Genomic DNA, 27,070 nt, shown 5'->3' on the forward strand with positions numbered 1-27,070 from the left:
CTCCCACATAGTGTCCGGACAGATTCCCACACTAGGGTTCATTCAGCTCACAACCAAATACTGCCACATGTTCTTCTTCTCCTTCTTTTCATTTCCAGCCCACCAGCTTTATTAACTACGGATCAGTCCACAAAACAAATCCAGTCCTCCTCGGTCTGGATTTTGTGGACTGAACTGAGCCGAGCACAGATTTTTTAGGATTTTTTTTTTTTTTTTGATCTCGAAGTTTGGAAATCTGCTTTGACATATTTTTCTGCAGCGGTTTTGGAAGGTTCAACAGGGAAACATCTGATCACATCTGGCTGCTGGACTCTATTTTTTTTTTTTTTTTTTTTTTTTTTTCCACCGTGTTTTAGAAAAAAAAACAAAATGATAAAGCTGATCGACTTACAGACGCAGCTTTTCCTTCTCGCCTCAACAAACACCGACTCTTCTCTAAACTGTAATTTTCAAAATCTGACGCCGCACGCGCTCAGATGTTAAAAACTCGCGGTTTGATTTTTGTGCTCCGTCAACAGAAAACTTCACATGGGATCATTTCTGTCGTCTTCCTCGGTGTGAACTTCCGGGGGGGAACACTCCACCAAAGGTTTTTTCTTTCTAACCGCTGAGTGTGTTTACATGCACGTTAGTGTCACAGGACTCCGATCCAGGTCTCCAGGTCCTGCTCTGAACCTCAACAGTCGACATGAAGCCGCTTCGGTTTCTGGCTCCCTGAACTCTGCTGCTCTTTCACGCCATTTTTTTTTTTTTGTGGATTTCGGTCTCAGAACATTTAATTCTTAATGATTCACTCGTTACTGATATCAGACTTTCACTTCACCACATTGATCATCATTATATTGTTATTTATCATGATGCTTAGTTTGTTTGTTTTTTTAAGTGCTGAGTGACTTGAGTCGAATACAAACTAGCTCAGTATCCGGTTTGAGGGCTCAGCTGAGACTCTGTAAGCAGGCAAATAAACTGGATTTACCAGGGGGGAAAAAAGCAGATAAGAAGTGGGACACTAGTGTGCATGAACTCACACTTCCGGTTCATTTCTACTACTGGTGCTAGATTTTATTTTTTAATCACTCAGAGTAAATAAGTCTCGGCCCACTTCTTACAGCGACCTCCACTGCCAGCGCTCGCAAACACCAGGATGCATCACTGCTTTTTTTTTTTGTTTGTTTGTTTCTCCGCTGAGCCCGGAAGTGTCACGTTTCATCCTCCGTCTTTGAAGTCCAAAAATCAAGAGAGAGAGAATCTGTTGTCGCGTTAACAGAGTGACGCAGCGTCGCGTTTCAGTAGCTCTCAGAATTGCAGCCTTTATTTTGAAAAGTGTCGTGTGAGTCGAGTGTTTGTTTGAAGTCGAGGAGAGTAGATGTGGAGGTGCAGGTTCAGTCCACAAAAAGGCCACGCTGAGTTTGTTGATCCACAGTGAATGAATTATCAAAAATAAGTTACTGATTCTACGTTTTTCAAGGTGTTTATCCAGGTGCTGGTTCCAGTTTTTCTTCAATTGAGGAAATTGCTGCTTTTGTTTTGAAATCATTATAAACTGAATACTTTTGGACAGTTAAACAAAAGGACTCTGGGAACAGCTGATGGGTGTTGTTCCCTCCTTTTATCAACTCAAATGGTTAATTAACAGAAGAATGATTAATGAAGAAGGAGGCAGAGCCTGAAACAGCACACAGCTAGATATCAATCAATCAATATCATCATTAACTGGAGTTGAGCAAATAGCCGCGTATTTCTTTTATCATTTGTCATTTTTGGTATATTTTTCCTCGTGTTGTTTCTGCAACCGCCCACTGCAACTCTTATGTATATAAAACTCTGTGAAACTATGTGTAATAAATTAGCTTTGGATTATGATTGCTTGGAAACCAGCTGGAGGGTTTTTTGTAGTTTCTTAGTTTACAGACCAAAGGGGATGAATTTGCTGCAGATTTCTCCGCTCTTGTGAAAATGTTCTTGCTTTTTTTTTTTTTTTTTTTTTTTTTGTAAAAAAAAAATGGAAAAAAAAAAATCTTCAGAGCAGACTCAGGCTGCATCTGTGAACTGGCACCATGTGACCCGGTGTCCTCACTGCCTTGAAATCTGAAAATTTGGCATCAGTGAGAGAAACAGCACATAGTTCAGACGCTGATGCTGCATTAAAGTTGAAGTTTTACTGCTCCATATTTAACAGATGATATGCAGTACGAGCCTGCAGATGTAGCCAGCTGTCGGGACTGACATGGGAACTGATCATATTTCGAGGTTTGATAGGAACTTCTCGTTTTATAGCCCCGCTCTTTAAAAAAAAAAAAAAAAGAAAAAGCTTTACATCAATCAGAGATCTGACGGTGACAAATCCAGCACGCAGAAGTCTGGTTCGCTGTTTGGGTTCATATATGTGACAGTTCTGAGTGACGTGCAGAGCACTTTTTGGTTTGGATGGAGCCTTCTGTAGATTTTTAAAGGGTTTTTTTTTTTTTTTTTTTTTTGTCCGTTCACGAGACCAGCAGCATTTTGCACAAGATGGGAGGAGCCATGTCAAGAAAACAAGACTTTTCTTCAAACAATAATGTAAAACCAGCTTGACGTTGTGAACTTTTGAGTTGAGTCAGAATGGTTTTCTATTAAAAGAACAATTTTGTACTGTTGTCGACCACATGGTCTCTTTCTTTCTTTCAGTAACGTTTTGTTTTATTAAGCTGCTGACTTATTAAATTCTCTCCGGCGATATTATGCATTAATCAAGCTACTCAACACACTGTCGACCTTTTTTAAAGCTGAGTTATCACCATGTAGTTTGTATCAATGCCTTGATTCAACAAAGTCACGTAATTCCACCACGAACGGCGTCTCGCTGTAACGAGTTAGTGTTTGTTTTAAATGTAAAATCATGAGTTCAGTGCGGTCACACTGCAAAACCTCTGTTTATTATAAAAAGGTTTATTTTGATCATTGATCTATTAAGGTAAAGAAATTTAAATTAAAAGGGATTAATTGGCATGACTGTAATAAACATTTGTCTACTTGTCATTTTTGAAAATTATTTGATCATAAAAGCATCCTGCTGGTTTTCCTCCAGTGGTTTACAGATCTCTATTTCTTTAACTGGGTGTAAAACTTAATATTAATCATATTGAAAATTGATTTTTAAGATCTCAATGTGTAGGCCAGAGAATCTTTTAAAAAACAGGTCTAGAAAACCATAAAAAGAGGCTGTTTATGAATAATTTGTCATAGAATATATTGGGTTTTTTTAGTATCTCTGCCCCACTTCAACCTGAGAAAAAGTGAAAAACTCCTGAGTGAGTGTGCAGGATCTTTATTTAGTACCTGTTATTTCACATTATTTCGTGCTTTACTTAATAAGTTTGTAAGACAATAAACTAAAACATACACAAAGCATAGAAAGTTGAAGAAAGCTCATTTTTGCCCCTGGTCCAACTGATTTTAAATTTGTTTCATACTTGTAGAGTAATTCTGCAAAAATCAAGTCCACACTCACTGCATCAAAGTGATTAATTTATATAACATGACCTTTATTGAACAAAATATCAAGGATGACAGCAGTCAGAACAAATTCAACACAAAGGTTTGACCAGCAGATGTCACTCTGCTCACTGCCAAACGCTTTGAAAGTTGTTTTTTTTTTTTTTTTTTTTTTTTAAACGTGGTCAGTCACCAGTTTTCCCTCCTTCAAGTTAGTAAGAAGATACAGTGAGTTTGTGTTCATTTGTACCATCAGCTGGACCCGTTCATGGTCCCACTGTCCTCCACAGAGACAAAAACACTGACCTCAGATCAGCAGAAAAACAAGGAAACATCTCTGAAGGACGAAACAAAAGCCGGGCTGACTCATTGATCAAAAAAATCTGTGGCCACCTGAGAGCAGAAGACGAGGTGTTGGTTTCCTGAAATGGCTCAAAACTTTCTACTGTATTTTTAAAAATTTAAAAAAAAAAAAAAACAAGTCAGCGGTGCGGACGCTTCCTGTGAGCAGAACAAACATCGACTGATGTTTATGCTCGTGTCAAATCTGCACATGAATAAACTTTAATATCAACACAGTGGAAAGATTGAACACGAGCCTTTCTTTTGTTTAGACTTTAAAATGAGAAAAGCCAAAATGTGACTTAATGACATGAAGTTTGCCAGATGTAGATGAAAGCAAGACTTCAAATAACTGACAAGAGGCCTTTCAGTCTCAACAACATACTTCAAATAAAAAAGAAATAAAACTGACAGGAGACAAATATATTCATCAAAGTAACATAAATATTGTGGAAAACCGTAACGGGACGCCATGATGTACCAGAGTTAGAAACACTGATAGATTTTTTTTTCCCTTTTTTTATTTTAAATTAAATCTTCCAACTCTCAGCATGAAAACAAATATTTCCCCAAACTATTATTACAACAAGATGCTTTTACAATGAGGCTTTATGCTGGAAACTGGAGAATATTTCACCAATTTCTGACATTTTATAGGCCAAATGATTAATCAACTAATCAAAAAAGTAATTGCTTATAGTGAAAATAATTGTTATAATGCCAATTAAACCACCTTAAACTGAACTCTTCATTTAACTATGACGTTAAACTAATAACTGAAGCTCTCAGTCCTTTGTTTTACCTTGTTTTTCTGCTGTTTACACGTCAAACATGTTTTGTATCAACACTTAAACACAGACAGTCACGTCTTTACACGGATCCCCTTATATAACAGCAGCCACATACAGTAATAATTCAGGCTGTCGGAGCAGATTAATCAATAACATCACTCGTATCCGGAGCTGACGAGCTCGGTGTCACGCGCTCAACCTCCCACTTCGTCAAAATCTGTTAGGATTGTCTTTGCAAAAAAAAAAAAGCTAAAAAAAAAAAAGTTGATGATTCAACAGCTGTAACAGCTTGAAAAAGGATTATTTTAAAGGTGACAGTTCATCCGCTGTAGCTCAGATTATTTCTAGTTTGTGGATTTAAAACATAAGAGCAACGTGTCTTTCTTAAAGGTAACAGTTCACGTACGTTTTCAACGGCTGATCAATTGTTTTCATCTTCTGAGCTGTGCTTATTCAGCAGTGTGTTTTTTTTTTTTTATCTCGGATTAAATTATCTAAAATTTAATGGTGCTCATATTTACTTTGTTAGTGTCTTATCCCAAGATAATGATTCAGTTTTCACATTATCTAAAGACGTGTCGTTATCTCAGGATAAAAAAAAAACAGTTGTTATTATTATGTCTGGATTACAATCTTAAAAATAAAATTGGCACCATAAGTCACAGTCACAAGAAAACACTTTTGTTATGTTGAGAAAACAAAATAATTAAGTCACACAATCCTAATGGGCTGAAAGTAATAATAATAATAATAATAATAATTAAAAAAAAGTTTATGATTATTAAAAGCTGCTCTTCTGCAGAAAAGTCTTTCATGATGAAACTGTTCACAGATGAGTCTCTGGACGTCTTTACATGTGCAGAAACTTTGCTTTTCGGTTTTTGTTTGCAACAAGCAGCACAGATCTTGTTCCACTGAGCCTGCTGGGATGTTTTCAGGTTCGAAACCTGCAAAAAATCATGATTTTTTTGTCAGCCTCTGCTTTTTCCAAACAGCTTCTGATTGGCTTAGAGATCAGGAGGGTCAATACGAATTAAAGTGTGAAGCTGCAAGGAATTTCCTTAAACAGTACGCTGTAGTTTTGAAAACAAACAAACCAGGAGGAAATAGTGCATTTGTCGGGGACTGTTTTCAGTGGCGGATGAATCCACATTTGGTGCCGTATTGAGTTTGTAGGAGGGTTTCCTGTATCAGGCTGAGATTTAGCTGATTTGTCTCTGCAAAATGACGGACAGATAACACTCGGGGCGGTTTGTGTTTGTTTTGTTTTGTTTTTTTGTGAACTGACCCTTTAAATGATGAACTAGTTTAAGAGGCAAAAAAAAAAAAAATCAATACAAAAAGGAGGTGCGACTTTCACAGTGACGAGTTTTTGTTTAAATGAAAAACAAAAAAAGTCCAGCAGGTTTAGCAGTTAAACCCTTTAAAGAGGCAGCGGCAGATTGTAAAGTGTCTGACTTTGCTTTCCTGCTTCTGACAAAAACAACAAAAACAACAAAACAACAAACCCTTAAAAAGCAAAAAGAATTTAACATCTGTCCTCTTTGCAGCCTCCTGGGAACGGAGTGTGTGTCCAGACAGGCTGTGTTTTACATCTATGAGGTGTCAAACTATTAATGCAGCTAAATTAAGACGATGCATAGATCAACTCTTTCCCCGCAGCGAGGGATGTGCCAAGGAGAAAACCACAAAGCTGTAAACAATGGACAACCTTGTAAGAAGGCCCGGGAATCAAACTGAAACATAAACAAACTAGAAGCCAGAAAAATGTGATGAGATAACTTTTCAAAAAAAACAGATATCACTCCTCCAACGTGGCTCCCTGAAGACTGAAGAAGATCTGGATCACTGCTGGGTAAAAAAAAAAGAGTCTGGAATCATCGGGATCAATCAGATTTCCATCCAGAGAGGCAGTCAGTATGTTTACATGCACACAAGAAACAAGGTTACTCAGAGAAATCAGATCATGTAGCAAACTGTAGGACATGTGGAGTCCCTGCGCTCAAAAAAAAAAACCCCAAAAAACACACAAGGAGGTGCGTCGGATGGCGTGGGAGCGACGTTTCAGGTACAGGTGAGACGATACAATACGACCCACAAAGTGCGGTTTGAGTAACAGACGTTAAAACACTTCACAGAGGTTTATAATACTGAGGAAATCACGTAGTAACAATTGCGAGGTGAACTGTAGAAATACATGTTTTTTTTGATTGGCCAACGTCGGCGTTTACTATCTCACACAGTGCTGTTGTCCGTCTGAACGCGGTCGTGTACACGCAGCAGGGTGAAAATCTTTTAAGTACTTTAAGACAATGGATTTTAAGTGTATTTTATTAATGTGAGAAACTGCTAGCTGATGATAAATGTGAACATTTCAGCAGCTGAAAACATTATTTACACTTTTAGAGGCGACTTTGTGTTAGTTTCAGTTTTGAGTTCAATTATTTTAAATACAAGACTGAACCACGATGTGAAATGATCCTATATTTCATTCAGCTGCTCTACTGTCACAGTTTCTCTTGTCTGAGGACAATCAGTGATGCATGTCTGAGAAATTATCACCTTTCTCCAGGAGAAAATCGCTCTGATTCTCTACCGTGAATGTAGAAACCGATTTTGTCGTCTATTTGTGACAAATTCAGATTATTTGCAGAACGCCGACAGTAACCCGGTTATTTACTGTGCGAGCATGTAATGGCAGCGAATCTGTGCCTCCGCTGCCAAAGAAACAAGCAGCTGTTTTGTATAAATAAGCAGAACTAAAGTTCCGGTCATTTATAAATGCAGCAAAGCGTTCATCAAAACTTGTCCGTAGAGCTGCAACGATTAGACGACTAAGCAAATAGTCGACTGACAGAAAATTCACTGGCAATTTATTATCCATTATTTTATTGTTGAAGTCTGTTTTCAAGCTAAAACACCAAACATTTAATGATTTTAGCTTTTTAAATTAGCGATTCTACTGCTTTTACTTGAATTATCTTTGAGTTCTGACAACAACATCTGACAACATAACCTTGGGCTGTGGGTAATCTTGCATGTGCATGTTTCACAGTTTTCCTAATGTTTTGTAGACAAAGCCTTGACTTGATTAAACCAGAAAATAATGAAAATAATCGTTAGTTGTAGCCCTACTTGTCTGTAATCTTCATAATCTATTCTGCGGCTACAAAGAATATTCCCTCTGGAGAAGCAGGAGCTACAGTTTGAACTAGTCTCTAAAAATAAATGAAGGATGAAGTTATAATCCTACAGTTTGTGAAAATGTACTCCAGAGGAAATTTATTTTGTAGCCGCAGGACAGACGAGGATTCATCTTCATAACTCTTAAATTATGTATTTGACAAAGTTTCACTTCTATTTGAGCATCTCGGCAGAAGTTCACAGGTCTGCTTCAGCCGGCCGACTGTTTTCCTGGACGTGTTGGTCAATATTGTCATTTTCCAATGTATGGAAAACTCCTGACAGAATTCCCAGTTTTCCAGGCTGCATGCAGCTGCTGATGTGGAAAGATAACTCTGGAAGTCTGTCACTTTAAAGATTGATTTCCTTTGATTCCAGATTTTACAGCCGCCCTTGTTCGTGTCTCAGGTGTGAGAGGAAAAGCAACAGAAGAGAAACGTTTAAACTGGATGTAACTGAGCCTGTGAGAGGGTTCCTAAACTCCAGCACATTGGAGGATTCATTTTTGACTTCCTCTTTTTAAAAAAAATAAAAAATAAAATAAAAAGTGACGGAGCCCTTAAAACACAAGCACTTTCCAGCCGGAGTGGACGAAAGAGCAGCCGAAGGAGAGGCAGTCCACCGCCTGGTCCACCAGCCAATCAAACACCACCTCCCGGTTCCCTGAGCCAATGGTCACCCTCAGCTTGAAGTTGCCCCCCTCGCTCAGGTTGTTGTTGCTGATGGGGAACAGGTTGACCACTTCCATGTCAAAGGTCACGGCGGAGCCCACGGTGATGGCGGGCAGCTGGTTGGTCATCTCTTTGCCGTTGACAAAAACAGCACCTGAGCAAGAAAAAAAAAACAATCTATAAACTACTGTAACAGCACTTCAGCACCGATGTTAGAGGAAATACTCCTTTAATCAATATTAAATCTGAATTAAAGCTGCAAGCAGCGTTGGTCGGGACCTCGCACTCTGGCCTGTTGAGATCAGATTATTTTGCTTTTTGAAAATGAGGGATAATTCTTACAAGTGTGGTGTGCTTTTATTTTGAAAGTTTGATTGACAGGATGAGAATTTTCTGCAGGGTGAGACATGTCTGTCTTGCTCACACCTGTGTCATCAAAATTATGTAAGCTTTGTGCCCATTCACTTGAATTTCAATTAGTAAATTGAAAACTCTTGATGAGTTTGTGTGTAAAACAAATTATTTTCCTAATTTTCATCAAGTCTATTTTTAGAAAAAAAGACTTTTAACCCACATGACCTGGTCAATTGATTGACATGTGTACTGTCAGGTGTGTAGAGACAATAAGTAACTGCAGCTGGACAGAAAAATACTCATATATTTGAATGGAGAGTGTGAGCGAACCCACATCTTTTGGAACATTTACTGCTTCCACATAGTTTTAGATACAAACTTCATTTGAACTTTAAATGAGTCACAAGACTTTGACCTACAAATCTTGAATTTACATGTTTTTTCTATCTTTTATTGTTTTTGAGATATTAGAGTGTGAGTTTTAAAGTCTTTTCTTGCTCTTCCTGTGATTTTATAATGAGTGTGTATTACGGAATGTTTCACAGCACTGAGGGAGTGACATCACCAGGAGCAGTTGGAGAGGAGGATTTTAGAGTACAGTTCTTGTGAAATCTCCTCATAAATCCCATGACTTTGGCCAAATCTTACATTAAAAATCATATTTTAGTAGGAAATTTCGTGGCGAATCCATTGATAGAGGTTTGAAAGTGGTCAGACTTATAGTTTAGACATCAGTAGCCTCTGTTTGACACAAAGTTCATGCCTCCCCATTGGTTTACATTGTAAGGTGTGATGTGGCACTGCAACTTTCAGGGCTTATAAAATCCAAACCGTTCGAGTTATTACAAAGTTTTTAACAATTTTTTTTCAGCGTAATGTCATAAGTCATCTATTAAAGTTTGAAGCCGATACCAGTAACACCCTCAGAGGAGATAGCGTTTGTTCGGGGGCCAAAATTGGGGCGAAGTCTTATTTTGAAAGGCTAATTGCAGACTTCCTGTTGGATTTAGGTCAGGGGTGTCAGCGTATGATTTGTAGGTCTTAATGAGACGAATAATTGAGTTTTGGTTTGATCTCTCTACGACATTCCTAAAGGCGAGGACTCTATTGTTTTACAGTAGTCCTCTGCATTTTGGGCTCGGTCCCTAATAAGAGTTAGAGCGATCAGCCTCAGCCTCTCTCTGTGTCAGCGTACCGTTGGTGGAAATGCAGACAGCCTGGTCTCTCTGAAGCGACTCCTTCCCGCTCCCGTTGTCCACGCAAACGCCCAGAGCGTCCTTGCGATCCATCTGACCCGCCGCCGAGATCCTACACACACAAAAACACAGTTTCATGTATAGATTACAAACTACAGCTATCAAAAATGTGTAAGTAACGGTGATTAATTCATTTGATTTGCCACTTGAAATGCACAAATAAATCTACATGTATCTGAATGGGCTCTGTGTGGATTTACTGTGTGTGTGTGTGTGTGCACTTACTTGAAGGTCAGTGTCTGTCCACAGAAGTAGGTGGGTGCGTTGGAGTAGAGGACGGGGCAGCGTGATTGGGAGGAGTCATTGCGCAGCGCGATGTTTCTCCTGCTGCTCAGGATGTAACCCTCAGTGCCCGGACACCACTCTAGATGATGAGAGAACACACACACACACAGCTCATAAGCAAATGTAGTTTCAGGGAGGGAAAGATATTATTTGGATCGTCTGAATCCCTCTGTGAATCACTGTGAATGTTGATACTGGATCTGCTGGACTCTGGGTGTGTCCGTTGGATTTGCACATCTGTCCGCTCGCGAACATGTGCTGAGAGAAAAGCATGACGGACATTTAACTTCACCCATGCGAGCGTGCGTCACAGAGAGCCACATCATTTGACACGCATCATCTGACGCCGTCTGCACACACACACACACACAGAAGTAGCTGTGGTACAGCTGATGGGATGTCCCGGCTGCAAATGCGATAAAACTTTTGGGCGTCTCGGTTGCCGAGGGGTTTAAGACACGCATCATGTAATCGCTCCCCTCATGTCCTGTTAGCTCTCTCTACCGTCTCTAATGAAGGAAAAAAATGCTGCTTTTCTGGAGCACTGACACACGACGACACTGAGTAACAGTGACAGTGGACGATCCTGACACGTTGACTCGCATCAACCCATGACACGTTCAAAACGCCGCCGATGTGTGAGCTTACATAGGAAAATAATGGCTGCAGGCATTTTGACACACATCACGAGCTGCCAGTGTGTGTTGCCCTTCAGTTTAAAGTTTATAAAACATAAGTCTACATTTGTCTGTGTTTATTTGCCTCCTGTCGTATCCAAACATGCAGATATTTAGGGGGTTTTTTTGTCAAGGTTTTAGATATTTACCTCTGAGATTTCTGCCCTCACACCAATATAACAGAGATAAAGGGAATTTGGTTTGTGGTGTTCACAGCATTGAAAACACATTTAAACTATAATACCATAATATTTTAAGCCCTGCAGCACCCCGCATTGGGTCAGAAACAGCAGCTTCTCCTACCGTGCGGCGCCAGCGTTGTGTATCCCGTCTGTGGGATGCTCCAGGGGCTCCACTCGGTGCGACCCTCCCCGCGGGCGCACACCCTGAACAAATAATCGGTGTGAGGGTCCAGGTGGAGAACCAGGAACTCACAGTCCCGTCCGATGTAGGCGTCCTCGTACTGGTTCCCTCCGCTGCCAGATTTCCGGTACTGCAGCCGATAATCCGCGGCAGCGAAGTCCTCGTCCACCTGATGCGGACATATAACACGTTAAAGCACTTCGCTCGTACATCGACATGTTCGTTATGTGTGTGTGTGTGTGTGAGTATTCTCTCCATGTTTGTGCCCCTTCCCTTGCTGACCTTACACCAGCGGACCAGGATGCTGCCCGGTCTCTCCTGCAGCTCTTCTATCTGGACGGGCGGGTGGGAGGAGACGGAGCCGTGGCGGGACACTCGCTCCCTCAGCAGCCCCAGCAGGGAGTCGTCCAGCTGGGCTGAAACACACGGGACATCCACCAACGCTGGTACCTCTGGTAGACTGGAAAACACACACAGACACAGTTAGAAGAGACACGAATAGAGAGGAATAACTGCACACTGTGAATATAAAACATCATGAATTACTGTGCAGGACAGTTACAGGTGCAGTTAGCGTCTGTCCTACCTGTCCAGTTGGATGTGCATGGCTTTCTTTGTGAAACTACCCAGTTTGTCCTCTTTCTCCCCGAGACCACAACGCAGAGCTGCTTCCCCTGGAGAGACAGAGAGAGGCTATATTTAACACTTCCATGAAAAAGTTTTCAGACAAAAACAAAAAAAGTCAGAATGTTGGGGAATTTTCCACTGTGACATTTACAAATGTCTTGTTCTGTCTGACCAACAGTCCAAAACCTACAGATCTGTATTTTAGCATCACATAACAATAGAAAAAGCTGTTTCTAACGAGTAGAAAAATCATTTCTTTCCTTCCTGGAAATTTAAAAAAAAAAAAAACACATTTTGCAGATGTTGTCCGACAGCAGATGTAAGCGTTGTATTTCTGAGACCCACCCTCTCTCAGCAGCTCGTCGGCCTGGCCCACCCCGTGCTCGATGAGGCTCTGGCAGTCATCCAGCGGTTTGACGCTGTCGGCCTCGATGGCGTCCACCTCGGCCAGCAGGGCGGTCAGTCGCTCCGTCAGCAACCGACTGGCCGCCGTCTGCAGCTCCGCGAAGTGCCTCCGCAGGGCCTCGCGGGCCTGACCCGAGCTGCCCCGCACCTGAACGACACACACACACACACACACACACACACACACACACACACACACACAGGAGGAGGAAGAAGGTAAGAAAGAGGTGAGGATGTGAGACTGACAACAATCACCACAGTGTCCTTTTAGCTTGTTAAAAGACACGGTAACTGCACTTAATGTCTTCACTTTTATCCCAGAAAACTCAAAAAGCGTTTGTTGTTATTAAGTATCGTCCTGCTTCACATTTACAGTTTCAAACCTTCACAGCCGACATTTAACAGAACAACCTATTAATCTATAAAAACGATTATCACAGTTTTTTTCTGAAACTATCAGAGTGTCTGTGGAGGGAAATGTTAAGAGGTTTTGACAACTACTTGACAGACTGTCATGACACTCGGTCTGGACTGGTTTCCTGTTTACAAACACTCAGAGACATGTGTGGAGCTGCAGGACAGAAAACACACACTGACACAACACAGCTTTTATATTTGGAATGTTTTCAGCATCTAGAAATAATCCAACTTGCTGAAAAACAATAAAAATACTTTTTTTAGAAGGTAAATATATGTGACATGTCCTCAGATTTCCAAAAAAACATAACGATTATTTTCATTTTCGATCACTCGATTTGTCATTTAGTCTATAAAATGACAGAAAATGGTGAAAAATGTTGATCAATGTTTATCAAAGCCCAATGTGATCAAACCTCATATGTCTTCAGCCCACGATCCAAAGATATTCAGTTAACTAATCAGTGAAGAGTAGAGAAACAAGAACATCTTTATTCATATATGATATTATATTCATTTGAGAGGCTGGAACTGGAGAATTTTGACTTTTTTACTTAAAACAATGAATCGATTATTAGAATAATCAGCTCTCAACATGACTCTGAACATAACTCAGTCAAATTTGAATCCAGACATGAAGCACACACAGTATTTTGAGATTTAGTGTGACTTAAACTTCAAGAGGTTTCCATCATCATCATCATCATCATCTCTGATGAGCATCACAAACAAACGTCCATAAACCTGCTTAGAAATCACAGAAAATAAAGACACAAATCTTGCCTGAATGACATCACATATGTAAGTTTCCTACAGTCTCACAGTAATCCAGTGATAGTTGTCTGTACTGCTATTGGTACACTGAAAACAGGAAGTGATAATTGCTAATTCCACGTACTTTTAAATGGCGCCAATTTCCCAAAACGGAAACAAATATCAGCTAAAGAAGATCTAGACTCTACAGTAGTTCCTGAACTGAGAACATGATTATCTCTCGAGATGAAGTAAGACAAAGAAACAAAGAATATTAATCAAATTGTGGTGAAAGCCAGCGGACATACAGACAAAAACACATCATAACTTCACCTACTACTGCGCCTATGACACACAGTAGCTTGTCAGGAAGCTTACTGGCTTGTCACCAGCAGTAATGGTCATGTTTCAGTTCCTCTTTACAAAACACACTTTCATACACACACACACACACACACACACACACATTTATATGCCTACACAATGAGCATACAGAGGGCACGATAGACACAAGAGATAGCAGGAAACAGAAGGCTGATTGACAACTGCTGCACTGATAAAAACCGGGACAGTTTGACTGTGAGAATGGAAAACACACTGGGGTTTTGCCAGAATACACACTGAACCTTGTGTGTGTGTGTGTGTGTGTGTGTGTGTGTGTGTGTGTGTGTGTGTGTGTGTGTGTGAGTTGAGCTAACACAGGACATTTTCCACTGGAGACAACGCATCATTTCCTGACGACTATCAGCACGAAACAGACGAGCAATGATCAATATTTTGGTGGCTGGTAAAATAATAGTAACACTAAAAATATCGTCATACTATTTGTCTTGCACTGGAGGAGCTGATATGACGTTTAGGCGGGTCAGGAAAAATTTTCCTAAATGTTTGGACTCCTACTCTTAACCAAGACGAGATGCAGCGGTGATAGTATTGTCTGAGATTTCAAACACGTTCTGGTATCTCCTCTCTTATTACTCACTGGGTCTCTTTGTCTCTGTGTGTGTGTGTGTGTGTGTGTGTGTGTGTTAGTGATGTTTCCTGGATTTCTATCCTCTGCTGGTGATCCATCTCTTCTGTGGGAAAGAAGGAGGTTATGGAAAACAAACCCCACCGCATACTTGATCCAGGATAATGTACGATAGAACAGCTGGGATGGGGCGGAGGGTGTCTAATACACATAAAACTTACGTATGTGTCGCAGCATTTTTGTGAACATTTTTAACATTTCCAAACAAAAACTATGAACTAAGAATGAAAGTTTAAGTTTGGTTTATTTACTCTGGATTTCCTTTCCTTGATTTTATCTCCTAAATTGTATTTCCTCTTAACAAGAATTCAAATAAAGATGTTATTTTGATTAGACATTTTTATGGAAAAGAGCTGCTGAGAGCCAAACCAACGATGAACTGATCTACTAACAAGTATTGTGTGTGTGTGTATCTAAAGACTGATATATCTCATTCCTCTGTGCCGTAGACCTCTGTTGTTGTCCAAAACCTATTAAAAACACATCAGTGAGCCACGTCGCTGCACTGAGTGACATGTTCCTTCATCATGAAGACAATGGTTACTGTGGTTTATATAGAAACGGCTTCAAAGACTAATAACAGCGATCATGTTTTCAGTTTCAGAGAGCAGCTCTGAGCTTATATTTCCATCGTGCAAAGTGGGTAAAATGCAGATCTTCAACTCATGCGAGACAGGTTAAACACATGTAAAACAAAACAAACAGAGTGACTGAGTTATGCAAACAAGCAAAACAAACTTATGAGAACAAACAAAACAGACTTATGACTATTTGGCAACCATTCCTTTACCAAACCTTTCAAACTCCTCTCAGTTTGCTGTCGCTTCAGAGATCCTGGAGAACTGCAGCATGTATAAATGTGTTTTTTTTGCCTGAGGAGCTCTTGAAACTAATAAGAACAACATTAATTAAACTACCTCTTGTTGCATAATTATGATAATCCCTAATAAGACTGAAACAGTGAAGTAACCAGGAGCTGTATTCTCTATGATTTTGTAAGTGAGACCTTATTTAAAGATGTATGTTTATATTCTGGGACTCTACTGGAATATCGTTGCATGACTTCCAGTTAAAAACACATATAGTTTCTCCTGGAAGTCACAGTGTTACACTGTGTTGTTGACATGGAAAGTGTGAAGAGTCGTGTCAAGAATGAAAAGAAGAGGGAGAGAGAGAGAGAAGTTCAAACACCGACTCCTTCCTCACCTCCGAGCAGCTGACCAATGACGGCGTGAAGGGGCGTGAACGTCGGCTCGTCGGTTTCTGACAGTTACTGAAATGTCTGTACACAGTCGTCGCTAATCAGAGGTTTCTAAAGCTTGTCAATCATCTGACAAACACTTCTGACAGAGTACACTGGCCCCTTAAAGAGGACATATTCTGCACATTTCCAGCTCTATATTTATATTCTGGGGCTCTACTGGAATATCTTTGCATGATTTACAGTTAAAAACTCCTTATTTATCTTCTACTGGTCCTTTATGCAGCCCCTCAGTTCAGCCTCTGTCTGAAACAGGCCGTTTTAGCTCCTGTCTCTTTAAGACCCGCCTCCTGATGATCCCACTCTGTTCTGATTGGTTAGCTTCAGGAAACGGCATCTAAGGAGACTTCTTTTTCTTGTTTTTTTACTCAAAATATGAACTTCTCAAATCCATCTGTACATGTTGGAGCCCAAATCAGTTCCGAAATATGAGAGTGAACAACAATGTTAGCAACAAAGGCTACAAAACAGACGGAGGAAGTAGAAGTAATTTTGCAAATGGAGAGTTCAGCACAGACTGAAGCCCTGACTTTTGACTTGCAGGCAGCAGTTTTATATATGTTCACCATGTTTAACATCCGACATCAGAACAGGATATAAATAACAGAATAAATAAATAATTCTTCTTTCCACCACACTATACTCCTTTATATTTCTACACCATTACATTTCAGAGGGACATTTTGTACATTCTACACAGGAAATGGTGTGATTGATGCAGCTGTACAGGTTGTTTTAAGTTGACTTACAAGAATAACCACTCTTACACTCTAAAATTCCTCAATTGTAATGAAAAATGTCAATTTAACTGCTCCTATCAACCCCCATCACAGCTTCCAAGTGGACTGAAAATGACATTGATGGGTATCAGTTTGACAGACTTTAGGTTAGTTTATAATGTAAAGTTCATATGTGCTTCTGTTGGAGTTTGACTCATCTGATGATGACTCAGCAGTAAATGTAGCTGAAAGGGAGAGAGGACCAATACTTTCTCTTTTCCCCTTTGGATCTTTACTCTTAGGGAATTGCTGCTTTTCACATTATAGCTCATATCACTTATTTTTTCCGTGCTCACTGTGTGTAAGCAAACATATCCAGAGCAGATTTCACCACCACCATGGAAACTGGGGGCTTAGACTGGTTCAGGTTTGCACTGCAAGCAATCAGCGGTTTAAGCAGCGGTTCCCAAAATGTGGTCCTGGGGTCCGCGGGTATTCGAGAAATGATACAAATGATACCCTTGCTAGTATCCGCAATGCACTCTACAGTATTATCCACATTAAAAAATTCCTTTCAGATAGATTATAAGAAAACATTTTTCATTGACTTGAGTCTGTGGTTCTGGGAACTGCAGTATGAGCCTTCATGCCTGGTTTCTATCAGTGACAGTGCTGAAAACAGAATTTAATTTGTATGAGCAGATGTCTATTTCTGAACTTCCTTATTATTATTCAGGGCTGAAGAAACTTTTTGCACGACAGACAAATAATCTGAAGCTAAATCTAAAAGTCCGACTGTAGCCGAGTCAGCACTCCTGGATGTACAACCGTTAACTGGATGGTTGCTGTCGATGATCTGTGAGACATTTATAGGGGAAGGAAGGAAGCTCAAAGTAGAGCTGCGGCTGATGGGAGTTAAACTATTAGTTTTAGTATTTGTTTTGTCCAAAGCAACTTATCAATGATGGAGGCCTGTGTCATATCCACGGTGAGATATTTCACTCTGAACCAAAGTGCCGGATCAATAATCTGTATAACCCTAACCCCTAAACCTATCCTAACCCTAACCCCCTAACCCTAACCCTTAAACCTATCCTAACCCTAACCCCTAAACCTAACCCTAACCCCTAAACCTATCCTAACCCTAACCCTAACCCTTAAACCTATCCTAACCCTAACCCCTAAACCTAACCCTAACCCCTAAACCTATCCTAACCCTAACCCTACCCCTAACCTTAACCCCTAACCCTAACCTTAACCCCTAAACCTAACCCTAGCCCCTAAACCTATCCTAACCCTAACCCTACCCCTAACCTTAACCCCTAAACCTAACCCTAACCCCCTAACTCTAACCCTCTAACCCTACCCCTAACCTTAACCTTAACCCCTAACCCTACCCTAACCCTAACCCTAACCCTACCCTAACCCCCTAACCCTACCCTAACCCCTAACCCTAGCCCTCTGCATCTGTATCTGCCATGCTGCCGGATCAAACTGATCACTGGCATGTTCTGATACTGAGACTGATTGATGTCATTCACTGGTTATTATTAATCATTCGAAACATGAAAAAAATCAATTATCAAAATATTTTTTTCTCTCGATCAAGTCGACTAATTGGGTATCGAACCTCAATAACTTTTTGGTGCTAAACAAAATGTGTCTGCAGACCAGAGTGTGAAAAACGTACTGAAAGTTGGAGACTTGTTTATTAATTGTTTGATCAGATATTTATTTCATTTTAAAATCATAATTTTGACAATTTTAGGCCTTATTCAGGCAAAGCTTCATGTTTGCGTTAGCATGAAGTTCAGCTTGATGTTTACATTCCTCAAAGCGAGATAGTGAACTAAGTGCCCTTTCTCCCATCAGTAATAATATTGAAAAATGTAAAACAGAACATAATAAAAATCCAACTTTTAGATTTTAGTGTTATCAGTAATAACTGAAGAATCCCAACATGTCCCAGTCTGATGTTTTGACCTCCTCTCTTTCTCTTCCTTCATCTCTCCTCTAAGGCTCGCTGTCCGTCTGTAGCAACAGGAAATAGCAGCATTGTTTACTGTGAGCAGCTGGACGGGTAAATCAAGACAGCGGGAGGAAGGAAGAGATAGCAGAGCGAGAGAGAGAGAGAGAGAGAGAGAGAGAGAGAGAGAGAGAGAATATACTCTCTTGGGATTGTGTCAGAGGCTAACACGCTTCACGTCGCCCTGCTCTGGTTGAGTTTGTTTGATAGAGAGATTGTACAAGTGACTGCAACAGACAAAGATGGCATTCAGAGAGGAGAGAGTCCATCACATCTCAGAAACACGAGACATTTTTTTTTTTTCCTTCACAAAAGAAGAAGAAGAGGAAGAAACCAGAATGATGACTCTGAAGGAGGAGGAGCTTCGGTGGCGCTATACCCGGGCTTGTTTAGCCTATTTTAAAAATGTAGAAGTGTGAACGGCTACCTGTTTGCGGGCCTGGTTGAGGCCATGCAGACGCTGCTGGAGTTCACTGCGGTAGTTCTGGGCCGCCTCGATGCTTTCTTTCGCCTCCTGCAGCAACACGTCCACCTCCACAGACATCCTCCCACCTCCTGATGCACACGAAGAGAGAAGAAAACTTAACAAAACATGACTGAAGATACGGCGTAACATGAAACCAGACGGCAGCAGAAGCTCACAGATTTATTTGGAAAGATCACGGCCAGAGGAATCAGTTTCACTCTGTTTCTTTATTTACCTCATTTTTACTGGTGACATTATTACTGAAACTTGTCAACTAGTTTGATAATTGATTAATCGTTTAAGTCATTTGTGCAAAAATGCCTCTCAGTCATGAGGAATATGGTGCTTTTCTTTGTCTCAAGTGTTAATAAACTGAATATCAAAACAGCAGATTAAATGATAATTAAAATAAACAATAGCTGCAGCTTATTGTTGGTTCAATAAGTTTAGGTAGAACTGAAACGATTAGTTGATCGAAAGAAAAATTATAGGTGACAGCAGAAATCCTCTGCTTCCAGCTTTGTTTTATGTCTTTATGAACTGACTGGCTTGTTATCTTGGATTCTGGCAAATCAATGGAAAGTTTTTCATGACTTTTTTGATATTTTGTATTGAAAAACCAAATCGTAGGCTTATTGATAATGACAAGTACTTATCCTGATTTACATTTGTGGAAAAACTTGAATGAATCAAACTGAACTGAATCAAATCAAGGGCAGAATGTGATATATTTTTACAATAAACTGAATCTTTGAGAATCATTAGGATGATCGATCCGCCTCTATAAGACGGCTACAGAATAATACTGCATCCTGCACAACAAAAACTATACGGCACTTTGACAGACAGAGGATGTGTGGCAACATGAAAACCACTTCCTACTGCTACCAGCCTGCTGCCTATTGACCGACCAGCCAGTCACTTCACAACAACACTTAAAGCTTGACTCTTGACTTCTGTAGCCAGCAGAGAGAGATTAGACTGATATTGACCTTTATATTGACCATAATACACTTTGGATAACAGCTGCTCAGTGTGGTCCACCTATCGCACAACATAAACCTTCCTCTCAATGCAAAAGCGGTATATTTATTATACTATGCTGACCACAGAATACACTTCTTGGCTGCCTCAGCAGGTAAAGTACAGTCAGTTTAATAAACTCTTTCCTGTGACCTTAACGTCTATTATCAAAAATCACTAAAATAATGTTGCTGCTCCGCTACGTTTGGTTATTTTGGCTGCGTGTTAATGTTAAAGCCTCTCGGTGTATGGGAAAACTGATAGCACAGAACAAAGTAACATCAACACACAGAGTTCATCTAGTTTTAAAACAACAGCTTTAACGTCAGTGTTAGCGTCACCATGGTGACACGACTGCATAAAAGTTTAGGAGAGTTGGCAGCTGAACCTCTACAGTGATTTAACAGGACACACAGAAACCACTGAAACCAGTACAACAAAATTCACTCAAAAGCCAAAGTACTTCTGACAGGTTTTAGGGCTGCAACTATTTTTATCGATTGATCTGCCATTTAGTGTTAATGTCACGTCATAACACCTCAGAATCAAAGATTACATCTTTAAATACCTTATTTGGTCCAAACAACAGTCAAAGGTATTCAGTTTTTATCATGTATGACGAACAAAAAGCATCAAATCATCACATTAGAGAAGCTAAGAGCAGCAACTTTTTCAGTACACTTGCAACCAAAACCCATTATTCAATTATGAAAATGGTTGCTGATTAATTTCCTGTCAACTGATACGATAAAACGACTAATCTTACAGCTCTAACTGGTTTGAACTGGAAAAAAAACCCCCAAATTTCCTGCAATGCATCTGAAAGATCACTTCAACAACATCATTTCACCTACAAGACAAGATGTTAAACAGAGATTCTCATTAAATCGAATTATAATCATAAAACATATTTGATAGCATCATCATACCCACAAACTCTGACTTGAATTCACTTGAAACTGATATAAGAAAATGGAGACAGCGTTGGAAATCCCAGTTTACACTGCAGACATAATGAAACTGAAGATGAGATTAATTTCCTTTGACGCTACCCTAAAAAGGTCTTCCTGTTACAGACATGTGAAAGTGAATCGTTTTCGGTGAAATAATCGAGCAGAACTTCATACTCCCAACATATAAACCAGATCAACCTGAGCATGATGTGAGATGATGATGATGATGATGATGATGATGATGAAGGGGAGGATGGGTTAATAACGTTGCTGCAAATTTGGAGTCCATTAATTATTTGTTTCTTCCCCACTTTAAAAACCATTCAAGCAAAGGTTACTTCCTGCCGTCTATCTGTTATTGCACATCAGATTCTTCAAAAGTTTTGTGATGCAGAACAATAAGAGACACCTGACACCAACACCAGCCTCTCTGTTACCCCACTAACCCTCCTCTAACACATTTACACATTTTACACATCATGAAATAAACAAAAATTGAAATGAATCAAAGTAATTTGATATATTGCGCAGCCCTCAGTCTGACCGACACCCAATAGGACCCGTACTGGGTGTCATCATACCCAGTAGGGGTCCTATTGGGTCATTTGTCAATATATCAAAATCAAAAGTCAATCAAATGTAGAATCAAAAGGCTCACTGATGCACCACGAGGATGTGAGGTGACATTAAAAAAGCAGAAGGAAATGAGGCTTCTGCTGCCTGTTTTGTTCTGGTAAAAAAAGAACCAAACAAACCAACAAACAAACTAATAAACAGCTTCTACAGTCAGTAGGAACCCTGACACCGACCCAGCTGATCTGATCGATCCCTTCCTGTAACTCATATATACGGCCACAAAATATTCTTTGGCAATATAAATATATATATATATATATAATATAAGATACGGTATGACGGTTGAAAATAACGTTCACCTCAGTCTTTAGATGGCTACGTCTTCCTCAGCGCTGACAGAAGTGACACAACCTGGCCTCCTGCTGCGGTCGGCCACGCTTCCTTCACAGCATCTGAAGAGGAAGTCGCTAAACGGGCCTCATCATTTCTGCCACATACAGTACACACTACACCGTCACGTGGCCCAGGAGCATCGTACATTACGCTATGATAGGTGTAGCGTCTCAACTTTAAATCCAAAATAGGACCATTTAAACTTGCCGTCTGTACAATAATGAACAGCTTTTAAAACAGCCAACGGTTCACAAGATGTGGTTTCACCTTCTCATCACTACTTAAAGTTAAGATTATTGTGATTATAGTCGAGTTTAAGTTGATTAATTGATTGATCAACTGACAAAAAATTAATCAGCAACTATTTTAATAAGCAAATAATCGTAGTTTTAAGGAAAAATGCTAAATATTTGCAGGTTGCAGCTTCTCAAATGTGAGGATTTGAAGCTTTTATGTTTCCTACATGATAGTAAATTTAATATATTTGGGTTTTTGGATTGTTGATCCAACAAAAACAAGACATTTGAAGATCTGCCAATTATTTTCTTGTCTGGTTGAGTTTATTTAGTCTATGAACAATCAAGAAGTAGTGAAAATACGAGACGTCTTCAAATTGCCTGTTTTGTCAACATAAAGATATTCCATATATGGCAAATAGGGCTGAGCAATATATTGATATTATATCAATATCCTGATATGAGACTAAGTGTTGTATTTTCCTGCTTTTAACAGTTGCGTTACTGTAAACTTAGTCATTATATCCACATTACTGATGTTTATTTATCAAAAATCTTACTACAATATTGTCACGATATCGAGGTATTTGGTCAAAAATGTTGTGATGTTTCATTTTTTTCCATATCGTCTCACACTAATGGCAAAGAAAAGCAGCAAATCCTCACATTTGAGACGCTACAACCAGCAAATACGACTGAAATGATTAACTGATTAAGATCAAATGTGCCGTTTAACTGACTAATGTGTACTGTGCTGTATATATTTATCACTTTGAATGAACCTGAATTGATTCTCACAGAACATTTAGATCAGATCCCACAAAAAAAAACATTCAACCAAAACAGTGATCTACTGTTACGGCCACAACACACCCAACAAAACTCCACCAATGACCGACAGCGTCTGCATTTATACACACGTGAATGCAAATGCAGAGATACAGAATTATGCAGGTATGCGCTCGCTCGCTCACTCACACCCACCACTACCGTCTCACAGTCAAAACGCTCAGAGCAGCAGCCGTTAGCAGCTACACTTTTTTTTTTAACCTCTAAAAAAAAAAAAAAAAAAAAAAGGGGCTCTGGTTGTTTCTCCCTGTTTAATCCCATAGTTTATAATCTCTCTCCAAAACCTACCAAAGACTAAAGTGAATGCCAGGCGTTTAGCCAAGCAAACGTCTAGCTGCTATTTCTAAAATGAAGAATCTCCTATCTATTTATATGATCCGGGTGTGGCTACAAACTCACTGACACTAATCCCCTTCTTGTTGTTTTAATTGTTTTTATGATTTTTTTTTATGTAAATACGCAGTCGGAGACTAAAGCAGCAGTGTGCTTTTCAGAGTATTTAGGTCAACCTGCATGGGAAGATGACCCACTGTCCTGCTGTGACACGTCTGACAGCCTGCGCAACAGTGTCAGAAATGTTTCCTAACAATGCAGTCGCTGCAACCGAGTCATGACAAGTGAAGAAATACTTTAAGACAATGTGTCAAAGGAGAGGGAAAGCCATCTGATAGATCACAATTCCTGCAACAGAGATGACAAATATTGACTTATCAAATTAAATTCATGAAAAGGTTTGTTGTACTGCTTTAGTGAGTGTTTGTTTGCTCTGGTTAATTACTGTGTATTTATATTAGGGCTGTAACTAATGATTATTTTCATTATCAGTTACTCTGTTGATGATTTCCTCATTTAAATCGATTAGTTGTTTGGTCCATAAATTGTCAGAAAATGGTGAAATATGTCTTGTTTTGTCCACAAACCAAAGATATTCAGTTTGTTGTCATAAAGGACTAAAGAAACCAGAAAATATTCACATTTAAGAAGCTGGAATCAGAGATTTTTCACATTTTTTTCCTTAAAAACTGACTCCAAACTATTAGTGGATCATCAAAACAGCTGCTGATTTATTTAATAGTTTGAAACTAATCGATTAATCGCTGCAGCTCTACTTTTTATATTCTTCTTAATGTCCATGAACATACTAGCTGCTACTTACAGTAGATTATTTAGATGAAAAAGATAACAGCGCTTTGTTTTGATGCACTTGAATGGATTTATGACCCAAATATGAATGTTTCAAGTTTCATCAATGCAAAAAAAAAAAAGGACCTGCAGGCTGTTTAAAGAAGCTGCATGCAACTACACATGCTCTGACTAACAGGAAAGTTATGAAAGGCACTCAGACATAAACCCCATGATATTATTATTAGAGCAGAAGACTGACAAGAAAACATCAGACATGTCTACACTCGCTCTCCACAACTTCCGTATTTTGTGCTTATTTCCATCAAATTAACCCTCCGCCCACCCACCAACCCCTCAATGTGGATTTCTCTGATCTTTTTCAGCAGCTAAAGAATGTAAAATGCATATTTACATAATTCATGCTGCATATTTTCTCCTATTTTCCAGTTTGCATGTCACGAGGAGGCTTGTTAGTAGCTCTGGTGCAGATTATCTAACCTTTATCTAATCTGAGGAGGGAAATTGTCCCAAACTCCGTTGCAAAATATTGTATTTTTAAATTGGCGCTACTGTCCGCAAACCTAAATACCTCATAATACATGCAAGCAGGAGTTTATATGAATTAACAATGTATTTAGGTAAATTCGGCGTAGAAATTATTCACCAGGCAACAACTTTATGGATAAAATGTCAAATTTAAAAGATGAAAACGGTGATGACAACAGACGAAGTAGCAAAAAAAAAACCTAACTGTAAATGAGACTGAAAGAGCGCTACTGTGTGAGTGGATGGTTGATAAGTGATTTGTTTAAGCTAGTAGTTATGAATTTGCTTATTATCAAGACGACATGAACACATTTATGTGGCGTTTCTAGGTAGGTTACCTTCTCTCAGGACACGTTAGACAGTTAGGAAAGTTACAGCTAAGTTAGCTTGTGGCCAAAAGACAATGAAACTCGGGTCATGCTGAAGAGAGCAAGCCAACACAATCTCATTAGCTGCTAAAAAAACAACGGCTAACCTGTGAAATTAAAAGGTCTCCCTTCTTATGCGGAGAAGAGTTGTACAAAAACGTACCTGTTTTAGTGCTTTCTGGTGGCCATTTCGTCCCCGAAAGTTGTGAATCAGCTCGAAGCCGCCGCCACACCACCGCTCGATAAACTGAAGTTTTGCTCAAGTCCAAAAATGACACTTCCGAGGCTTTAAGGACGACAGCCAATCACAGGCGAGATTATTTCGATCGGCAAGCAAGTTAGCCAATTGGAATGAGAGGTGCTCCGTTCTCCCCGCCTCCTCGGGTCACAGCGGAGCTGATGAAATGAGTTGATGTGAGTCCAAATCTGGATGTAATGTTATCAGCGGCGGAAAGTAACTGAGTACATTTACTCAACTAACGTTACTGTACTTAAGTACAATGTTACTGTACTTGTGCTTTACTTGAGTATTTCCATGTGATGCTACTGTATACTTCTACTACATTTATTTGACAGCTTTAGTTACTTTTCAGATGAAGATTTGACACAATGGATAATATAACAAGCTTTTAAAATACAACACATTGTTATAGATGAAACCAGTGGTTTCCAACCTTTTTGGTTTTTGACGTCTTACAAAAAGCAGTGTGTAGTCAGGGTCACATTTCACATGTCTATGAGTTGTTAACAGCTCCACCAAATAGTGATTTTTCCCTCTAAACTTCTCACATGCTTTCATTTCAATAAATGTTCAAATGATCCAATATTTCAGCAAAAATCAAAGATTAGAGAAAAAGTCCAAAAACTGAGAACAGATTTGTGTATCAGAACTTTGTTTTTTCTTCTTTCCTCTCCCATTAATCATCTCACCACCCCTCAGATTTATCTGCTGACCCTTTGGAGGGGCCTCGACCCCTAGGTTGGGAACCAGTGGACTAAACTAGCTAACTGTATATAAAGTAGTGTAAACTAGCTCCACCTCCAGCAGCTACAACAGTAACATGCTGCTCTAACACTGATGCTTCACTATTAATAATCTAATGATGTCATATATATCCTTTTACTTGTAATGGAGTATTTTTATGTTACTGTATTGGTACTTTTACTCGAGTAAAGGATCTGAATACTTCTTTCACTGCTGGTGTTTCATCTTCTATTGCATTGTTTAATTTTTATTAATAGAAGATTATGATTCTCAGTTCTCCTGTTCAATAATCAACCATTATAAAAAAGCATTTCTAAACAAATCCCAGAACTCAGTATTGAAGGATCTGGGATAAGAAAATGATATTTACTGTTGGTGGTCAACCAAATTTCCTTCATTCAAAGTTTCTTTCAGACTCGATAAGTGGAGTTCACCTCAACTTTTATCTATGTAACAAATCCGTCAGTAAACATAAAGATATTTCTCATTTATGCTCATTTTGTAAAGTAAATAATTAGTTTAACATTTCTTTGTGAATATTTAGTCAGTTGTTTTTACCTGTTAATACTAATAACAGACTGATGGATGACTGTATCATTGCTGCAACTAATGAGTATTTTCATTAGTGAGTAATGTGTCCATTATTTTCTCAAATAATTGATTAAAATAATGAAAAATGTCAATGACCATTTCCCAAAGCCTGAGATACAACCTAAAATGTCTTGTTTTGGCCACAACCCAAAGATATTCAGTTTACTGTCATAGAGGACTAAAAAAACAAGAAAATATTCACATTTGAGAAGCTGGAACGAGAGTTTTAGGATATTTTTTCTTCAAGAATTGACTCAAAACGATTAATTGATTTTCAATATAGTTGTTGATTAATGACTATTCCATTGATAGACTTATTGCTGCA

At 39.3% G+C, this 27,070-nt stretch overlaps 1 protein-coding gene across 2 annotated transcripts; it reads right to left on the reverse strand.

Moving 5' to 3' along the window:
* Positions 1 to 1,993: 1,993 nt before the first annotated feature.
* Positions 1,994 to 25,459, reverse strand: crlf3 (cytokine receptor-like factor 3). 2 transcript variants are annotated; one of them, XM_044331085.1, is made up of 10 exons: positions 25,333 to 25,444; positions 22,012 to 22,139; positions 19,062 to 19,189; positions 12,369 to 12,576; positions 11,983 to 12,070; positions 11,679 to 11,856; positions 11,337 to 11,565; positions 10,297 to 10,435; positions 10,011 to 10,123; positions 1,994 to 8,615 (listed from the first exon to the last, which is right to left on the reverse strand). In XM_044331085.1, the coding sequence occupies exons 3-10, from the start codon at positions 19,176 to 19,178 to the stop codon at positions 8,350 to 8,352; spliced, it is 1,338 nt and encodes a 445-aa protein (XP_044187020.1). In that variant the 5' UTR covers positions 19,179 to 19,189; positions 22,012 to 22,139; positions 25,333 to 25,444; the 3' UTR covers positions 1,994 to 8,349. The 2 variants fall into 2 exon arrangements, with proteins under 2 accessions (XP_044187020.1, XP_044187019.1); XM_044331084.1 differs by lacking the exon at positions 22,012 to 22,139 and having other exon boundaries at positions 25,333 to 25,459.
* Between the last annotated feature and the right edge of the window lie 1,611 nt (positions 25,460 to 27,070).

Source organism: Thunnus albacares, chromosome 17, assembly GCF_914725855.1.
Source record: "Thunnus albacares chromosome 17, fThuAlb1.1, whole genome shotgun sequence".
NCBI classification, from domain to species: Eukaryota; Metazoa; Chordata; class Actinopteri; order Scombriformes; family Scombridae; genus Thunnus; species Thunnus albacares.